This window comes from Chiloscyllium plagiosum, unplaced genomic scaffold, assembly GCF_037043375.1.
Source record: "Chiloscyllium plagiosum isolate Xiang-an unplaced genomic scaffold, Cpla_swu_hap1 HiC_scaffold_2, whole genome shotgun sequence".
Taxonomy (NCBI): Eukaryota; Metazoa; Chordata; class Chondrichthyes; order Orectolobiformes; family Hemiscylliidae; genus Chiloscyllium; species Chiloscyllium plagiosum.
Genome location: NW_028270140.1, coordinates 148,261,274 through 148,282,533, shown reverse-complemented (window position 1 = coordinate 148,282,533; position 21,260 = coordinate 148,261,274). Strand labels below are relative to the sequence as shown.

General features: G+C 42.5%; 1 protein-coding gene across 10 annotated transcripts in view; it reads left to right on the top strand.

The window, feature by feature from the left end:
* add1 (adducin 1 (alpha)) overlaps window positions 1-21,260 on the top strand; it is a 180,474-nt gene that overhangs the window by 83,896 nt on the left and 75,318 nt on the right. For all 10 annotated transcript variants that reach the window (XM_087974379.1, XM_087974393.1, XM_087974397.1 and 7 more), the window contains 3 exons: window positions 5,310-5,461; window positions 7,329-7,409; window positions 17,444-17,593. In XM_087974379.1, the coding sequence (XP_087830505.1) occupies window positions 5,310-5,461; window positions 7,329-7,409; window positions 17,444-17,593 (383 nt within the window). The remainder of the gene's footprint in view (window positions 1-5,309; window positions 5,462-7,328; window positions 7,410-17,443; window positions 17,594-21,260) is intronic.

Below are 21,260 nucleotides of genomic sequence, written 5' to 3'. Positions count from 1 at the left end.
AAAACTCCTGATATCCATTGGAGAAGTGTTGTTGGATCTGTTATACTTGAGCAGGCAGATGAAGATTTGTTTTAACATCTTATTCAAACAATAAGGTCTCAAAGATTACTGTATTAAAGTATTAGTCCTGATATTTGTTTGTATCTTGTAGTTGGGCTTGAAAGTACAATTAGGTGAAAGTGAGGACTGCAGATGCTGGAGCTCAAAGTAAAGATTAGAGTGGTGCTGGAAAAGCACAGCAGGTCAGGCAGCATCCGAGGAGCAGGAAAATCGACATTTCAGGCAAAAGCCCTTAAGGAATGTACAATTCTCTGGCTCCCAATTGCTGAGAAGAACAAAGAAAATTTACAGCCCAGGAACAGGCCCTTCGGCCCTCCAAGCCTGAGCCGATCCAAATGTACTGTCTAAACCTGTCGGTCAATTCCTAAGCATCTGTATCCCTCTGCTCCCCATCTACTCGTGCTTCTGTCCAGATGCACCTTAAATGAATCTACTGTGCCTGCCTCTACCACCTCTGTTGGCAATGTGTTCCAGATGCCCACCACCCTCTGTGAAGTACTTGCCGCATGTATTCCCTCTTAAACTTTCCACCACTCACCTTGAAAGCATGACCCCATATTATTGAATTCTTCACCCTGGGGAAAAAGCTTGTCTCTATCCACTCTGTCTATACCCTCCATGATTCTGTAAATCTCAATAAGGTACCCCCCCTCTTTTCTCCCCCCCCCCCCCCCCCCATCTTTTTTTTTTCTAATGAAAACAAACCTAACCTACTCAACCTCTCCTCTTCATAGCTAGCACCTTCCATACCAGGCAACATCCCCATAAACCTTCTCTGCACCCTCTCCAAAGCGTCCACATCCTTTTTGGTAATGTGGCGACCAGAACAGTACACAGTATTCTAAATGCGGCTGAACCAATGTCTTGTACAATTTTAACATGACTTGCCAGCTCTTATACTCAATACCTCGTCCAATGAAGGCAAGCATATGCCTTCTTGATCACTCTATCCACCTGTACAGCAACCTTCAGGGTACAATGGACCTGCACTCCCAGATCTCTCTGCCCATCAACTTTTCCCAAGGCTCTTCTGTTCATTGTATAATTTGCTGTAGAATTAGTCTTGCCTAAATGCATCACCTCACATTTGTCTGGATTGAAATTCATCTGCCACTTTTCTGCCCAACTCCTCCAGTCTATCTATATCCTCCTGTATTCTCTGACAGTCCCTTATGCTTTCTGCTACTCCACCAATCTTTGTGTCATCTGTAAACTTGCTGATCATACCAACAGTGCCCTCTTCCAGATCATTTATGTATATTACAAACAACAGTGGCCCCAACACTGACCCCTGTGGAACACTACTGGTTACCTTTCTCCATTTCAAGAAACTCCCTCCTACTACTGCTCTCTGTCTCCTGTTGCTCAATCAGTTCTTTATCCACCTAGCTAGAACACCCTGCACACCATGTGACTTCACTTTCTCCATTAGTCTACCATGGGGAATCTTCTCAAACGCCTTACTAAAGTCCATATATATGACATCAACAGCCCTTCCTTCATCTATCAACTTGGTCACTTCCTCAAAGAACTCTATTAAGTTGGTAAGGCATGATCTCCCCCGCACAAAACCATGTTGCCTATCACTGATAAGCCCATTCTTTTCTAAACATAAATAGATCCTATCCCTCAGTACCTTCTCCAGCAACTTTCCCACCACTGACATAAGGCTCACTGGTCTGTAGTTACCCGGAATATCCCTACTACCCTTCTTGTACAGGGGGACAACATGAGCAACCTTCCAGTCTGGCACTTCACCTGTATTTAAGGATGCCACAAAGATATCTATCAGGGCCCCAGCTATTTCCTCTCTCACCTCCCTCGGCAACCTGTGATAGATCCCATCTGGTCCTAGGGATTTGTCCACCTTAATAACCTCTAGCCTACCCAACACATCTTCCCTACTTATGTCAACGTGATCCAGACTAATCAAACTTCTATGTCTAATCTCAAGATTCATCATGTTCCTCTCCTCTGAACACTGATGCAAAGTAATCATTCAGAATCTCACCCATTCTCTCAGGTTCGACACACAGCTTTTCTTCATTATCCTTTAGTGGACCAATCCTTTCTCTAGTTACCCACTTGCTTTTGATATAAGAATAAAATGCTTTGGGATTCTCCTTAATTATGCTTGCTAAAGCTATTTCATGACCTCTTTTAACCTACTTGATTCCTCGTTTAAGACTTGTCCTACTCTTCTGATTATTCCTCCAGGGCCCGTTCTGTTTTTAGCTGCCTAGACCTTATGTACGCTTCCCTTTTCCTCCTGGCTAGTTGTACAATTTCTCCTGTCATCCACGGTTCACGAATCTTGCCCTTCCTATCCTTTGCCTTTAGTGGGACATGCCTATCCTGCACTATCTTTAGCCTATATTTGAAAGCCTCCCACATATCAATTGTGGACTTCCCTTCAAATAGCTGTTTCCAATCCATATTTCTGAGCTCCTGCCTAATTTTGATATAATTGGCCTTGGCTCAGTTTAGTACTCTTCCCTTAGGACCACTCTGATCTCTATCTACAAGTATTCTAAAACTTACAGAATTGTATTCCCAAAGAAATCCCCCACCGCAACGTCTACCACCTGTTCTGGCTCGTTTCCCAGTATCGGGTCCAATATGGCCCCTTCCCTCATCTGGCTATTGACCTACTGCTCTAGAAAACTCTCCTGGACGCTTCTTACAAATTCTACCCCATCCAGACCTCTGACGCGAAGTGTATCCCAGTCAATGTTGGGAAAATTAAAATCTCCCATCACCCCTACTCTATTGCCTCTATATCGTTCCATAATCTACTTACCTGTTTGTTGTTTTATCTCATGCTCACTGTTGGGAGTCCTGTAATACAGCCCCAACTATGTAACTGCACCCTTTTCTTATTTCTCAGCTCCACTCATAATGCCTCACTACCCAAGACCTCCATAGTGTCCTCCTTTAGCATAGCCGTGATATCATCCCTGACCAGCCACGCAACTCCATACCCCCACCCCTTTACTTCCACTTCCCTGTCCTGTCTGAAGGGTCTATATCCTGGGACATTCAGTTGCCAATCATCATGCCCTTCCTTCAACCAAGTCTCTGTGATTGCAATAATGTCATACTCCCAGGCACCAATCCAAGCCCTAAGTTAATCTGCCTTACACATTATATTCTTTGCATTAAAGTAGATGCATTTCAGGCCATCAGTTCTTTTGCACTCATCTGCTCCCAGCCTGCTCTTCCTTTTATTAATGCTATCTTCATGATTCTTACAGTCTCCAGTCTCCACCTCGCTGCCTACTTGTTTTCTCTTCTGGTTCCCAGTCCCCTGCCACATTACTTTAAAACTTCCCCAACAGCAGTAGCGAAAACTCCCCCAAGGACATTGGTTCCGGCCTGGTTCCGATGTAGACCGTCCATTTTGTAATAGTCCCACCTTCCCCAGAACCGGTCCCAATGTCCAACAAATCTGAACTCCTCCCTCCTATATCATCTCTCAAGCCACATGTTCATCCTGCCTATTTTTTTCATTTCTACGCTGGCTAGCACATGGCTCTGGTACTAATCCCGAGATCACTACATTTTGAGGTCCTCCTCTTTAACTTCTCCTAGCTCCCTGAATTTTTCTTTCAGGACCTCATCTTGTTTTCTACTTATCGTTGGTGCCTATATGCACCAAGACAACTGGCTGTTCACCGTCTCCTTTTAGAATGCGCTGCAGCCGATCGGTGACATCCCTGACCTGAGCACCTGGGAGACAACATACCATCTGGGAGTCCCGTTTTCGGCCACAGAACCGCCTACCTACTCCTCTCAATAGAATCCCCTATGACTATGGCCCTACAAGTCTTTTTCCTGCCCATCTGAACAGCAGTGCCCGCCACGGTGCCATGATCTTGACAACTGCTGCCCTCTCCTGGTGAGCCATCTCCCCCCCATCAGTATTCAAATGGTATACCTGTTTTGGAGGGAGATGACCGCAGGGGACACCTGCACTGCCTTCCTACTCTCTGTCTTTTGGTCACCCATTCACTGTCTCCCTCAGGAATTCTAACCTACGGTGTGACCAGTTCACTAAACGTGCTATCCACTACCACTCAGCTTTGCGGATGCTCCACAGTGAGTCCATCCGCAGCTCCAGAGCTGTCATGCGGTCAACCAAGAGCTGCAGCTCGACACACTTCTTGCAAGTGTAAGAGCCAGGAACATCCAACATGTTCCTAAGCTCCCACATCGAGCAAGAGGCACATTCCACGAGTCTGAGGTCCCCTGCCATTGTAAGCTTAGCTTTATGCGAACTAACTAAAACCAAACAGTGCACTTAAATATATGAAAAAGGAAGATTAAAAAAGATAAGAAAGAAATAAAAGCCTTACCTTACAGAGTGTCTTTCTTCCGGTTGGGTGGGGGGGAGATACTACACATGTAGTATCTTGGGTTTAGCCACTGCCCAAACATAAATTAAGCCCTTACCTTCCCAGCAGTCCTCGCTTCACCTCACCTTCTCTCCTCGCCGCTCTGTCAAAATGGAGGCCCGACTCCCGAGGTAAGTCCCTTTTTAAGCAGGAAAACCAACCCTTCCTGGCAGCCCTCGCTTCACCTCACCTCTCCTCGCTGCTCTGTCACAATCGAGCGTTAACTTGAAGATTTTTTTAGAACTCCTCTAAAATGTACAATTGGCAAAAAAAAAAAGTGCCATCAAAGAGCATCTAGGATGACAGCATCACTGACAAGATTGATATTTGTTGCCCTTTCGATGTTGCCCCGTTTTTGAATAGCTGCAGTATTGAAAGTATACTCTGAAAGCTGTTAAATGAGGCAGTCCAGAACTTTGATCCAATGACAATGATGAAATGTTGAAATATTTCCAAATCATCTGATGTGTGACTTGGAGATGGTGATATTTCTTCATTCCTGCTGCCAATTGTTTCTGATCTGGTAGACTAGTGCTGAATCAGTTCTAGAGACACAGGACTTGGGAGGAAAAGTAGACCCTTCAGCCTTATGAGCCTGTTCCACCTTTCAATAAGGTCATGACTGATCTAGTTGTCTCAACTCACTTTTCTGTCTGCTTTAATGATACTTGATTCTCAAATCTATCTAATTTCTACTACTCTTCAGAAGTCTTTATTTATAAAATAATTCTTCATTTATGGCAGTTTCTAATTAAAATGAGTATCTATTTCCTCTTTGCTGAATAAATTTCTTTAACTGAATGCTACTGTTAATGCATTGCTGTGCTGCTAATTGTGTACGTATGTTTTTTTAAGGTCTTGGAATGGTTACCCCTGTGAATGATCTCCGAGGATCTGAATCCGTTGCATATGAAAAAGGAGAGAAATTGCTACGTTGTAAGCTAGCAGCCTTTCACAGACTGGCAGACCTCTTTGGATGGTCACAACTTATCTACAACCACATTACAGTAAATTGAGCTCCACGCATTCCTCTCTTTTTAAAATAAAAGTTTAATATATACATAATCCTAGTTTTACTGACTGGATGAAAATGTACATTTTACAGAAAACGTTTTACTTTGTTCTTTCTGTTCATAGCAACTTAGTTTTGCTGAACTTAAGTAGATGGTGAAAAAATGGTTTGTGTAAATGTGATTGAGAAATATGTTTTATCACAGTTCTGTAGTTAGACTTCGAATTGGTAAATTTCTTTAAAGTCTCCTCAATAAAATTCAACAGACATTTTTTTTTCCTGTTTAATGTACCTGTCAGTTTTGTAACTCTGCAGTGTGTCTCAGCACAATTGAATTAGTAGATTTATGGTACTTACATTTTTGGTGGAGGTTTCCTGTGCTACTATGTTGCACACAATGTTTTTGTCTGATTTCCTGTGAAACCACTCTGCCGTCTTCTTTAAGAGTCTTGGTGTACAAGGCTGGTGTCAGAATAACTGGATGGGGTGGTGGGGATGTTGAAGTGAATTACAGAACAGTAGGGACAAAACTGAAAGGAATTAAATAGAAGAATAAATGAAAATAGAATAGTCACACTGGAAGCTGAAGTAGGTCCCTGAGAAAAAGACTGATTGGCAAGCTAGATCTGATGCAACACAAGATACAAGAAGACGACTCTTAGATGAACTAAAGTTAACAGAAGAATGGCTTTTCCAGTGCCACACTTTTGACACTGATCTCCTGCAGTCCTCACCTTCTCCCAGGAGAGCATTGGCAGGCACTGATGAGAATTTCAATGGCTGATGTTCTGGAGTACATTTGGAAATAGCTCTAGCGTCATTTTACCAAGTAGTGCCTCAGTTAAAGCTGCTTGAGTTTCCTGCAACTTACTTCATACCTGTCTACAACGTAGAGCACCTAATTCATAGAATTCATTAATAGAATCCTTACAGTGTGGAAACAGGCCATTTGGCCCAACAAGTCCACACCGACCCTCCGATTATCCCACCCCATTCTCCTACAGTATTGCTGTATATTTCCCCTGACTAATGCACCTAGTCTACACATTCCTGCACACTAATGGGCAATTTAGCATGGCCAGTCCAACTACCCTGCACATCTTTGAACTCTGGGAGGAAACCAGAGCACCCGGATGATACCAGTGCAGACATGGGGAGAATGTGCAAATTCCACACAGTTGCCTGAGGCTGGAATCAAGCTGGGGTGCCTGATGCTGTGAGGCAACAGTTCTAACCACTGAGCCACCGTGCTGCTTTATAATCTATTGTATCTTAATCTTCAAAATTACTGAAAAGAAAACTGGATGAGTAAATTAGTAGTAATCAGCGTCATTGATTTACTTGGCTGTAAATGCAAAAAATATCATTGCTTTGAAAAAAAAATTTTGACTCCAATTTCTATAACCTGAACAAATTTCTGTACACATTGTTTAAAAAAAACTTTATCCTAAACACACACACATTACAAAATTGCAGATCTGACTTTCTTTTTTTAAAAGGATAGTAGGCAAAAATAGTTTTAGTAAACGGCGCACTTAAAATTTTCTCATAGTGGAAAGAAAATCTATAAGTTTCCTGTTGATTCCCAATTGGCAAATGCCACCTATCTCTGAAATGTTACTGTTTGTCCAGGTTATATGGGTTTTGAATTGTCTAAATTACTAGCAATGTGATATCAATTATTTAAGTAACTCTTAGATCAAAACCTTAGCTTAGGGCAGGAATCTTTTCTTATAACTTCAGCTTAGCTACAAACTATACTCGTGTAGATTTCCTTTTCTTAAAAGCATTATGTATTCATTATAAAATGATAATGTAATAACTGAAGGCAAGTTTTTTTTTTAAACTGTTGTTTCCTATAGGTCAGAGTCAACTCTGAACAGGAACATTTTCTCATTGTACCTTTTGGACTTCTTTACAGTGAGGTCACTGCATCTAGTTTGGTGAGTGAGGAGGACCAAGTTTACATTTTAAATGCTAATTATTTAATCATTCGTGTTACATTCAGCTTTGCTTTGGAAATTACATTATTTCTGTTAATGTGTTTTATAAACTGAAACATTACCGTAACAGCAAGGCTATAATTTTCTAATGTATGTCTACAAGAACTTTATTTTTCTTTAAAGTTGCCTTTTCAGAAATTTTCCAAGGTGAATGACTGGCATCATTTGAGTGAAATGATAAACTTGACTGTAAGGTTAGGAGCAAAAATAGTTAATTTGGCCATCAGAGTCTGCATCTGATAATCTGCAACTGTACCATTGTGCCTTTCCTCCCAAATGCTGATTACCCTTTGATCAAATATCTATCTACCTCCAGCCTTCAATATATGTAATGACCCAAGCTCTACAGTCCCCTGTGATAACAAACCTCATAGATCCTTTGAGAGAAAGAAAATCAACCTCATCTGTCTATTTCCATATAATCCATCTACCAAATTTTTGTCCATTCACACAACTTGTCTATATCACCACTTGTCTTCCCACCTAACTGTGACATATGAAACTTGGTGATAATACATTCACTTCTGTCATCCAAGTCATTAGTATGTCTGGTAAATAATTGTGGCCCTAACACTGGCACTCCACCAGCTACAGATTGTCATCTTGAAAATGCCTCCTCTATCCCAACTCTCTCTGTCTTACGTTAATGTACCATGGGTCCTTACTAAGTAGCCTAACGTGTGGTATCTCATTGAACACCTTTTTCTTTTTGGAAATACAAATATATATACTGGAGGGATTCTTCTGGTATAGTTGTAATGTCCATGCTTCTAAGCCAAGAGGCCCAAGTTCAAGTCCTACCTGCTCTGGAGGTGTGTAATAATATCTCTGAATGGGTAGATTAGAAGATATCTATTGCCTCTACTGAAACACCTTTTATCTATCCTGCTTGTTACCTCCAATGAATTCGAAAAAGAATTATCAGGTATAATTTCTCCTTTGTGAAGTCATGCTGAATCAGCCTATTTATATATGTTTCTAAATATTGTTATTACATCCTTTATAATGGACTCTAGCATTTTCTCAATTACTGGTGTTAAACTAATTGGCCTGTAGTGAGCTTTTGTCTCAGAGTCAGAGAGTTGTACAGCATGGAAATACACCCTTCGGTCCAACCTGTCGATGCCGACCAGATACACCAATCCAATCTAGTCCCACCTGCCAGCACCTGGCCCATATCCCACCAAACCCTTCCCCTTACTTTCCTTTTTGAATAAAGATTTGCAATCTCAATTTTCCAATTCACTAAGACTTTTCCAGAAACTAAGGATTCTTAGAAGAAATAGAATTAAGGAGAATCCAAAGGGTCTTTACAAATATATTAAGGACAAAAGGGTAACTAGGGAGAGAATAGGGCCCCTCAAAGATCAGCAAGGCAGCCTTTGTATGGAGCCACAGAAAATGGGGCAGATACTAAATGAATATTTTGCATCAGTATTTACTGTGGAAAAGGATATGGAAGATATAGACTGTAGGGAAATAGATGGTGACATCTTTCAAAATGTCCAGATTATAGAGGAGGAAGTGCTGGATGTCTTGAAACGGTTAAAAGTGGATAAATCCCCAGGACCTGATCAAGTGTACCCAAGAACTCTGTGGGAAGCTAGAGAAGTGATTGCTGGGCCTCTTGCTGAGATATTTGTATCATCGATAGTCACAGGTGAGGTGCCGGAAGACTGGAGGTTGGCAAACGTGCCACTGTTTAAGAAGGGGGCTAAAGACAAGCCAGGGAACTATAGACCGGTGAGCCTGACCTCGGTGGTGGACAAGTTGGTGGAGGGAATCCTGAGGGACAGGATGTACATGTATTTGGAAAGGCAAGGACTGATTAGGGATAGCTAACATGACTTTGTGCGTGGGAAATCATGTCTCACAAACTTGATTGAGTTCTTTGAAGAAGTAACAAAGACGATTGATGAGGGCAGAGCAGTAGATGTGATGTATATGGACTTCAGTAAGGTGTTTGACAAGGTTCCCCATGGCAGACTGATTAGCAAGGTTAGTTCTCATGGAATACAGGGAGAACTAGCCATTTGGATACAGAACTGGCTCAAAGGTAGAAGACAGAAGGTGGTGGTGGAGGGTTGTTTTTCAGACTGGAGGCCTGTGACCAGTGGAGTGCCACAAAGATCGGTGCTGGGCCCTCCACGTTTTGTCATTTACATCAATGATTTGGATGCGAGCATAAGAGGTACAGTTAGTAAGTTTGCAGATGACACCAAAATTGGAGGTGTAGTGGACAGCGAAGAGGGTTACCTCAGATTACAATCGGATCTGGACCAGATGGGCCAAAGGGCTGAGAAGTGGCAGATGGAGTTTAATTCAGATAAATGTGAGGTGCTGCATTTTGGGAAAGCAAATCTTAGCAGGACTTATACACTGAATGGTAAGGTCCTAGGTAATCTCAGCCACTCTCTGACTGCAAGGACTGCACAAAACACTACATAGGACAAACAGGAAGACAGCTAACGATTCGCATCCATGAACACCAACTAGCCACGAAACGACACGACCAGCAATCCTTTGTAGCTACACACGCAGATGACCAGCAACATGAGTTTGATTGGGACAACACTACTATTAAAGGACAAGCCAAACAGAACAGCCAGGGAATTCCTAGAGGTATGGCACTCATCCACAGATTCAATCAATAAGCACATCGACCTGGACCCAATATACCGACCACTGCAATGGACAGCTGGAACTGACAACCAGAAGCGGCAGAGACAAACCACAATAAATGCCAGAGGAAACTTCACAGAAGCGCTTCACAGGAGGCTCCCAAGCACTGAGGATGTCACCTAGACAGGGGACAAAACGTCTGCAGCACAAATTCCCAGCTCGGCAAACAGAACCACAACAACGAGCACCCGAGCTACAAATCTTCTCACAAACGTTGAGGTCCTAGGTAGTGTTGTTGAACAAAGAGACCTTGGAGTGCAGGTTCATAGCTTCTTGAAAGTAGAGTCGCAGGTAGATAGGATAGTGAAGAAGGCATTTGGTATGCTTTCTTTGTTGGTCAGAGTATTGAGTACAGGAGTTAGGAGGTCATGTTGTGGCTGTACAGGACATTGGTTAGGCCACTGTTGGAATATTACATGCAATTCTGGTCTCCTTCCTATTGGAAAGATGTTGTGAAACTTGAAAGGGTTCAGAAAAGCTTTACAAGGATTTTGCCAGGGTTGGAGGATTTGAGCTATAGGGAGAGGCTGAACAGGCTGGGGCTGTTTTCCCTGGAGCGTCGGAGGCTGAGGAGTGACCTTCTAGAGGTTTACAAAATTGAGGGGCATGGATAGCTTAAATAGACAAAATCTTTTCCTTGGGGTCAGGGAGTCCAGAACTAGAGGGCATAGGTTTAGGGTAAGAGGGGAAAGATATAAAAGAGACCTAAGGGCAACTTTTTCACGCAGAAGGTGGTAAGTGTATGGAATGAGCTGCCAGAGGATGTGATGTGGAGGCTGGTACAATTGCAACATTTAGGAGGCATTTGGATGGGTATATGAATAGGTTTGGAGGGATATGGGCCGGGTACAGCAGGTGGGACTAGATTGGGCTGGGGTATCTGGTCGTTGTGGACAGGTTAGACCGAAGGGTCTGTTTCCATGCTGTACATCTGACTCTATTACTACCGATACATCCAGTATCCCTGTAGCTACTTCCCTTTTAATATCCTACCTAACCCAGTACGTACGAGGGACATATTAGCATTTAGTCCCATATACCTTTTCTCTAGTGATGGTGATAGTTATTGTATTCATTTCCTCTTTCCTTTTGCCCATGATTTTAGTGTTTTTGAAATGCTATTAATGTCTTAACTCCTGCCATTTCCTGGTTCCCCATTTAAGATTTTGCCAGATTCATTCCCCATTTGTTCATTTTGGTCCCTCTCCTTTTTATATATGTAAGGAAGCTCTTGTTGTTCATTCCAGCATTGTAGTTGACTTTCACCCTCTTTACTGTAATTTTGGTCATCTTTTGATAGATTTTAAAATGTTCCCAATCCTCTGCCTTGCAATGTAGCAAAGCTTAGTGGCATGTTTTCTTTTCAAAGTGGCAGCCTATGGTTCTTCTATAATGTGTTCTCGTACAATCCTGCATTATAGAAACGTTGTGCTTTAGAAACAGCGCTTAAGGTATTGGCGATGTAATCACATTACAGCCAACACCCATTTTAAAGGTTCATACTGTAGAAATTGTCCCCAATTCATCAATCGTATTACAGTGTATTCATGTTTATGAAATGCATGTTATTGCAGAACAACCTGTAATGGTGGTATTGCTGGACTGTTAAGCCAGAGACCTAATTAATGTTCTGGGGATCTGGGTTCGAATTCTGCCATGGCAGATGGTGGGTTTTGAATTTAATAAAAATCTATAATTAATAATCTAATGATGACCGTGAATCCGTTGTCAATTGTTGTAAAAACCTAAAGGTTCACTAATGTCCTTTTAGGGAAGAGAGCTGCTATCCTTACCTGGTTTGGCTGACGTGACCTACTCCAGATCCACATTAACACCATTGCCTTAGATGGACAATGAATGCTGGCTTAGCCAGTGATGTCTTCATTCCATGAATGGTTTTTTTTTTTAAAAAAATGATGCTTTCCTTAATTTCTCTGGTGAGCCATAGTTGGTTTATGCCCTTTCTGGAACCCTCTTTCCTCATTGAGATATATCTTTGCTAAGAGTCATGATCTGTCTTTGTAAACAATTTTTTAAACAATTCATTTACAAGACGAGGGTGTCAGTGTCTAGGAGAAAGTGAGGACTGCAGATGCTGGAGATCAGAGCTGAAAAATGTGTTGCTGGAAAAGCCCAGCAGGTCAGGCAGCATCGAAGGAGCAGGAGAATCTAAGTTTTGGGCATAAGCCCTTCAGGAATGAGGAAGGTGTGCCAAGCAGGCTAAGGTAAAAGGTAGAAGGGAGGGGCATTGGGAATGCGATAGGTGGAAGGAGGTTAAGGTGAGGGTGATAGGGGGTGGGGACGGAGAGGTCGGGAAAATGATTGCAGGTCAAGAAGGCGGTGCTGAGTCCGAGGGTTGGGACTGAGATAAGGTGGGGGGAGGGGAAAAGCTGGAGAAATCTGCATTCATCCCTTGTGATTGGAGGGTTCCTAGTGGAAGATGAGGTGCTCTTCCTCCAGGCATCATGTTGTCATGGTCTGGCAATGGAGGAGGCCAAGGACCTGCATGTCCTTGGTGGAGTGGGAGGGGGAGTTAGTGTTCAGCCACCGGGCGGTTGGGTTGGTTGGTGCAGGTGTCCCAGAGGTGTTCTCTGAAATGTTCCGCAAGTATGCGGCCTGTCTCCCCAATGTAGAGGAGGCCACGTCGGGTGCAGCAGATGCAGTAAATGATGTGTGTGAAGGTGCCGGCAAATTTGTGATGGATATGGAAGGATCCCTTGGGGCCTTGGAGGGAAGTGGGGGTGTGGGCGCAAGTTTTGCATTTCTTGTGGTTGCAGGGGAAGGTGCCGGGAGTGGAGGTTAGGTTGTTGGGGGGGGGTGTGGACCTGACGGAGTCGCGGAGGGAGTAGTCTTTCCAGAACGCTGATAGGGGAGGGTGGGGTCTGTTTGGAGGTGGCGGAAATGACGACGGAAGTATCTGGAGGTTGGTGGGGTGGTAGGTGAGGACCAGTGGGGTTCTGTCCTGATGGTGATTGGAGGGGCAGGTTCAAGGCTGAAGGAGTGGGAAGTGGAGGAGATGCAGTGGAGAGCATCGCCAACCACATCTGAGGGGAAATTGCGGTCTTTGAAGAAGGAGGCCATCTGGGTTGTTCGGTATTAGAATTGGTCCTCCTGGGAGCAGATGCGGCGGAGGTGAAGGAATTGGGAATATGGGATGGTGTTTTTACAGGGGGCAGGGTGGGAGGAGGTGTAATCTCGGTAGCTGTGCGAGTCGGTCGGTTTATTGTAAATGTCCTTGTTGAGTCGGTCGCCCGAGATAGAAATGGAAAGGTCTAGGATGGGGAGGGAGGAGTCTGAGACGGTCCAGGTAAATTTGAGGTCCGGGTGGAAGGTGTTAGTAAAGTGGATGAACTGTTCAACCTCCTCGTGGGAGCCCGAGGCAGCGCCGATACAGTCATCGATGTAGCGGAGAAAAAGGTGGGGGGTGGTATAGCTGCGGAAGATGGACTGTTCCACATATCCTATGAAGAGGCAGGCATAGCTGGGGCCCATGCGCGTGCCCATGGCTACTCCTTTGGTTTGGAGGAAGTGGGAGAATTGGAAAGAGAAGTTGTTCAGAGTGAGGACAGTTCAGTCAGTCAGAGGAGGGGGTCAGTGGAAGGGTACTGGTTGGTACGGTGGGAAAGGAAGAAGCGGAGGGCTTTGAGGCCTTCGTGATGGGGGATGGAGGTGTATAGGGACTGGATGTCCATGGTGAAAATAAGGTGTTGGGGACCGGGGAAGCGCAAATCATGGAGGAGGTGGAGGGCATGGGTGGTGTCCCGAATGTAGATGGGCAGCATGGAGGAGCTGGAGGACGTAGGCAGTGTGTGCTGTGAAGAGGATACTAAGAGGCTGCAGGGTGACTTGGACAGATCTGCTGAGTAGGCAAGTACTTAGAAAATGCAATACAATGTGGATAAATATGAGATTATCCACTTTGGTCACAAAAACAGGAAGGCAGATTATTATCTGAATGGTGACAGTTTAAGAAAAGGTGAGGTGCAATGAGACCTGGGTGTCTTGGTGGAACAGTCACTGAAGGTTGGCATGCAGGTGCAACAGCAGTGAGGAGATCTACTGGCATGCTGACCTTTGTTGTGAGAGGATTTGAGTATCTGAGTAGTATGTCTTGCTGCAATTGTACAGGGCCTTGGTGAGGCCACACCTTAAGTATTGTGTATAGCTTTGGTGTCCAAGTCTGAGGTAAAACATTCTTGCTATTGAGGGAGTCCAGCGAAGGTTCACCAGACTGATTCCTGGGATGGCAGGGCTGACGCATGAAGAAAGACTAGATCGACTGGGCTTGTACTTGCTGGAATTTAGGGGAATGAAGGGAGCATCTCACAAGCATATAAAATCCTGATGGGACTGGACAGGGTATATGTGGGAAGAATGTTTCTGATGTTGGGGAAGTCCAGAAATAGGGGTCACAGTCTCAGAATAGAGGGTAAGCCATTCAGGACTGAGATGAGGAAGAACTTCTTCACTCAGTTGTGAATCTGTGGAATTCTCTCCCACAGGAAGCTGTTGGGGCCATTTCATTAGATATATTCAAGAGAGAGCCCTTGCAGCTCAAGGGATCAGAGGGTCTGGAGAGAAAGCAGAAATGGGATACTGAAATTACGTGATCAGCCATGACCATATAGAACAGTGGTGCAGTCTTGAATTACCGAATGGCCTACTCCTGCACCTATATTTTTTAAAGTTTCTGTGGAGTTGCATCTTGGCCAGACCAGACAAGGATGGTAATTCCCTTCCCTAAAAAGATGCTAGCGAACCAGAAGGTTTTTCCTAAAATCAGCAATTTTAGACTCTTAATTAGACTCTTAATTTCAGATTTACACTGAATTCAATTTCTACCATCTGCTGTGGCGGGATTTGAACCCAGTTGCTGTGCCCCTTTCTCAGACCTGAGAAGATCAGGTTTAACCTAGTGTGGAGATGTGTCCCCATCAGCAACTCTGTTGGAGCTATCGCTATAGTTGAGAGGGGTGATTCTGTAATCAAACCAGAGCTGGGCCAGTTTGGTATTGACTGACTGAAGCTGTGGATTGTTTCTTTCAAGCCTGCCTCAAATTTGGACTGCTCTTTCTGCCAGGCCATTGGATGATGGATGGTAGGGAGCTGTCCTTACATGTTGAATCCTAGATGCAGTCTTCAGCCAACTTCATCCACTCCACATCAAGAAACAGTTGGAGGCATTGGACACTGCAAGGGCTATGGGCCCTGACAACATTCAATCAATAGTACTGCAGACTTGTGCTCTAGAACTTGCTGTTTTCAAGCCACACTGTTCCAGTATATCTACAACGCTGGCATCAATGCAAGAACATGGGCCATTGCCCAGGTATGCCCTGTACACAAAAAGCAAGGCAAAGCCAACTCGGACAATTACTACCCTGTCGATCTCGTCTCAATCATCAGTAAAGTGATGGAAGATGCTTTCAAGCAGCATCTCTTTGGCAGTAACCTGCTCACTGGCACCCAGTTTGTGTTCTTCCAGGGCCACTCAGTTCCTGATCTCATTACAGTGAATTCCACAGGTGTGGTGAGAATGATGACCCTTGATGTCGAGGCTGCATTCGATTGAGTGTGGCTTCAAAGAGCCCTAGTAAAACTGGGCTCTTATTTCAGCGGCGACACAGCAAAGGGGTCTCGTGGCTAGCAACTAGGTCCTTGATTCAGGGTGCACCTAAGAAGGACTGTAAAGTTGAACACTTTTATTTATTTTTCTGCTTTTGTGTTCTTTGGTTTATTTTTCTGTTTTAAGTTGGCACCAGAGAGTGGCGATACTGTACATTTTTCTATGTATTTTGTACAAAATATGTGTGATAATAAATGACTGAACGAACTCCCAGTCAGTTCGGAAAATGATTGATTGTTGGAGGCTATCCATCTCGGCTTCTGGATATCTCTGCAGGATTTCCCCAGGGTGGTGTCGGCCCAACCATCTTCAACTGCTTCAATGACCTTCCCTGCATCATAAGATTAGAAGTAGAGATGTTCACCGATAGTTGAACAATGTACAACACCATTTGTGACGCCTGAGATACTGAAGCAGTCCATGTTCAAATGCAATAAGTTCTGGAGAGTATCCAGGCTTGCCCCAAGTGGTAAATAACATTCACACCACATAAATGTTAGGCAATGACGATCTCCAATAAGAGACAATCTAACCACCATCCTTTGATCAGTGGTGTTACTATTACTGAATACCTGACTACCAATATTCTTCGGGTTAACATTGACCAGAAACTCAACTAGACTCTCCACATAAACACTGGCTACAAGAGTCAGAGGCTGGGAATACTGTTGCACATAACATACATCCTGCCTCCCCAAAGCCTAGCCATCATCAAGAAGGCACATGTCAGGAGTGTGATGGAATACTCCCCACTTGCCTGAACGGGTACAGATCCAACAACACTTAGGAAGCGTGACACATTCCACAACAAAATAGCCCACTTGCTTTGCATCATATATAAAAGTATCTACTCCCTCTGCCATCAATGCTTCGTCACCGCAGTGTTTCCCATCTACAAGGCACATCAGGAATTCACCAAAGATCCTTACCCAGCACCTTCCAAACTCCTGACCACTTTCATCTAGAAGAACAAAGGCAGCACCACCACCACCTGCAATTACCATTCCGAGATCCTCCCCACCCTGACATGGAAGCAAGTTGTTTCTTTACTGTCGCTAGTCCAAATCCTGGAATTCCCTCCCTTAGAGCATTGTGGGTCTACTGCAGCACATCGACTTCCGCGGTTCAAGAAGGCAGCTCACCACCACCTTCTCGAGCAATGAGGAATGGCAGTAAATGCTGATCAGCCAGCAATGCCCATGTCCCATGAGTGAATAAAAACATTAAATTTAACACAGTTGTTTGTATCCCAGGTTTCTGCCTCTCAAACTGAATGCTAAATTTCTATTGCGTATTATGGTCACTCTTTTTTTTTCATAAGGAATCTTCCTTCGTTCTGAGACATTATTAAACCTGCCTCATTACACATTACCAGATCCAAAAACGCCTAATCCCTGGTGGATCCATGATGTACTGTTCTAGAGATCTCCTGACAAAAACATTGAATTCTTTCTGCTGCTACTTGTGCCCATTTGATGTAACCCAAAAACTTGGCAAATCGAATTTTCTTTAAGTGCCTATTATTATGCCCTTGTTATATCTTGGTTTATTCTCTGTCCCATCCTTTCTTTTCTTTTATTTTGTAAATGCAATGTGCATTTTCTATTATTCTAAACTTGGTTTTGTCAGTCTGTAACAACAATATTAATTGTTTTGTGCTTTACAGGTTAAAGTTAATCTTCAAGGCGATATAATCGATCGGGGCTGCACCAATTTGGGAATAAATCAGGCTGGCTTTACCTTGCACTCTGCCATCTATGCAACTCGTCCAGATGTCCGATGCATTGTACACATTCACACACCAGCTGGAGCTGCAGTAGGTTAATTTTTTTCTTATGTTTCTTAGTCTGCCTGAATTGAGGCAGTTCTCATTTTCCCAAACCAAACCATTTAATATTTTCTATCCCTTCTCTTGACATATTACATGACTGAGATTGCATATTAATATATGATCTAGATGTGTATGTAGTGTACTGGTTTTAGTAGAGAAAGATGTGGTTATGGACTGACTTATTCTGTTGCAGTTAGAGTAAAAATAATTCTGTTTGCTGTGCAGGATCATTCTTAAAATAATTCAAAATTATTCCACTGTCTTCTCTTATAGCTTTGCATTTTCTCTGCTTCAAATATTTATCCACTTTTCCAAAAAGAAGGCAATCATCTAGGCATGAATCAACAGTGATTGTTTATAATAAATTTTAAGAAAAAATAGATTTTTAAATATTACAATAATACAAAACACTGCAATTCAAAACAATACAAAAATAGTACAAAACTAAACCCAAATAATAAAAAAATTCCCCAACCCACCCTCCTATACAAATGTATAAGCATATGTAGAGAAGTATAAAATTAAAAAAACCTAAACTAGCTATTTAACTAAATAAAAAAATACCTAACAACAAACAAACAAATAGTAATAACTCAGCCCAGCCAAACAAAACACTGATACATTCACAGGTCCTCCTCCCTGGATATTGGACTCATGAAACATAATCATTATGGCTATATAAAAGCCCTTGTTAGTGTGGTAGATAAATCTGTGTCCGGGTATTTCAAAAAGGGTTGGCATGTCTTGTAAAAATTCTCAGTTTTGTGGTGTACCATATTTGTGAGAAAATCCAGGGGAATATGCTCCATAACAATCTTCTGCTAACCTGACAGGCCTGGGGGGGTTTCTGATATCCAACCTAGCAGAACGTAAGAATATTGAAAAGTTTTTTCTTATGCGAATCTGCAGGAAATACAATGGGTAGGCCCAAAAGGAGAGAAATGGGGTCCTTAAACCCTGTTTTTATTTCCTGTGATCGTTGTAAATTGATGATCAAAGACTTCCTGCTGAGCGAAGCCTACATTTCCTGTATATTTTCTGGAAATCTGTAATTTTAAACTCTCTTTAATTTTGTCCTGGCTTTCTGTGTCTCAATGAAAATACTCTCCGTATCTATGGCTCGAACTTATGACATGAGAAATATAAGTAGACTAGTTTTTGCCTGGATAGGTGTAGTACCAACAACACTCAAGAAACTTGACTCTATCTAGGACAAGGCAGCCCACTTGATTGATCTCACCATCCACCACTGACGATCAGTAGCAGAAGTGTGTGTCATCTACAACATCTACTGCATTAATTCTCTAAGGTTCCTTAAGCAGCATCTTCAAACCTCATGACCATCCCTATCTGGAAGGGCAGGGACAGCAGATACATGGGAACACCAATATCTGCTAGGGCTCCAAACCACACAACATCCTGATTTGAAACTATATCACCATTCCTTCAGTGTTGCATGATCAAAATCTTGAAATTCCTCTCGTCGAATTATGTACGTAAATCAAATGGACTGCAGCAGTTCAAAAATGCAGCTCACTAAATTGTCTCAAGTCTAACTAGCGGTGGGCAATATATGCTGTCCCAACCAGCAACATCCACATCTCATGAATGGATTTATATTTTAAAACAAACTGTGTAACTTAGTTTTGAATGTGTTCGTTATTATAGCCTCTTCTGATTTCTGGGGTACAGAATCCCAACAATCAATGACCCTTTGAGAAGAAAGCTTAAAAATGAATTGCTGGAAAAGTGCAGCAGGTCAGGCAACATCAAAGGAGCAGGAGAATCGACGTTTCAGGCATAAGCCCTTCTTCAGGAAGCCCTTCTTACATTCCTGAAGAAGGGCGTATGTCCGAAACGTCGATTCTCCTGCTCCTTTGATGCTGCCTGACCTGCTGCACTTTTCCAGCAACACATTTTTAAGCTCTGATCTCCAGCATCTGCAGTCCTTACTTTCTCCTTTGAGAAGAAATTCATCCTCATTTCATCTCCGTCATAAATGGGTGATTCCTTATTCTAAAACTTTACTTTTAGTCTTAGCTTCCTCCAAAAAAAAACATCCTCGCAGTTACCCTATCAAGCCACCTCAGCATCTTTGATTGTTCCAATACAATCATTGCACACCTTCTAAGTTCAGGTGGTAATATATCCAACCTGCTCAATCTTTTCTCATAAATCAACATAAGAACTTTCACCAAACTGCTCTTGAAATTCTAATGACATTTTAATCACTCCTTAAATTCAGATAGCAAAACTGTATGCAGTGCTTAGTGTGGTTTCACCAACACTTCTACAAGTATATCAGGACTTCCCTGCTTTAATATTCTGTTCCATTTCCCTTTCTATTTGCTTGCAATAACTATTTGCTAGTTTGATGGGATTTATCTATGACACACCCAGTTCCCTCTATGTTGTCCCTCTCTCAATTTAAATAATTGTCTGCTTTCCTTTTTTTTTTCTACCAAAGTGAAAACATCACACTTTTCCCACATTTAATTCCATCTGCCAAATTTACTCCCCACACTCACTTTTGGAATGACAGCATTATCTTGAAAACAATACATACCGACATCCTGCCTACGACATTCTCATAACGTCATGTATGAAGTTCGTTGCCAGTATATACTCAGTGATGCTGAGTATATAGACGATATGTCCATACGATTAGCTGATGGAATCAAGCAAGCTGTTTTATAATAGGCAGAGTACAGACTGTACTGAACTAGCCTGCACTTAGAAACCCAAAAAAGTTTACTTGAAATGTAATTTTGCAATTGAACAATTGTTGAATAAACGTGAATAGGTTTATAGATAGACAAACAACCAGTTTAGATGATTGGCCATGATCTTAGTGTGGCTCATTTGCACTTGCCAGAAGCAATATTCGTATGCAGGGAACCATTTTCAAGCAAATAAAAGTAAAATGTTCAAAGCACATTTTTCAGTTACCCAGAGGCATGTGGGGCCTATAGTTCATTGTTGCTTTCTCCATTCCAGCATCTCAGCCAATCAGACTCCACTTCCTAGCCAATCAACACCCATTTGTATGAATTCTTGTTTGGAATTGCGCATTTGAAATTTGACCTTCTCTTGTTTTGATGGGTTGTGATGATACTGTGGCTTTAAGACATTATTGTATCTTTTTTTTTGAAGAGAGGTCATAAGGCAGAGGTGAAGAGCAGTCTAACAAAACCCCTAGAGTAAACAACTTATGAAGCCTTACTTTTTTTTTTAAAAAGTTGGAATAATGGAGGCAGCCTTGATTGGTGTGGCCAGCTCGCTTCAGACCAGGATTTCTAGTTTTTTCTTAATTTTTAGGTTCAGCTTTAAATAGTTGCTTTTGTGGACTTGAAGAAATTGAAGCTATCTTTTCCCCCTCTTGGTTACAGCTACAAGCTGGGGATTCTCTCTGCTACTGGGTTAGCTGTGAGACAAATCTATTTTTCTGACTTTACTTTTTTGCTAAGGAATGTTACTACATTAAAACAGTTTATTGGTAATAGTTACTGTATCTATTATTCAGTTAAGTTTCTAACAGAATTAAGTTATTCTAAATTCCACTTTCTTTGGTTGTATCTTAACAGTAGTGTTAAAATAGTGTTTTGCTTAACATGGAGTGGAGCATTGCATTTGACTTTAAAATAAGTAAAAG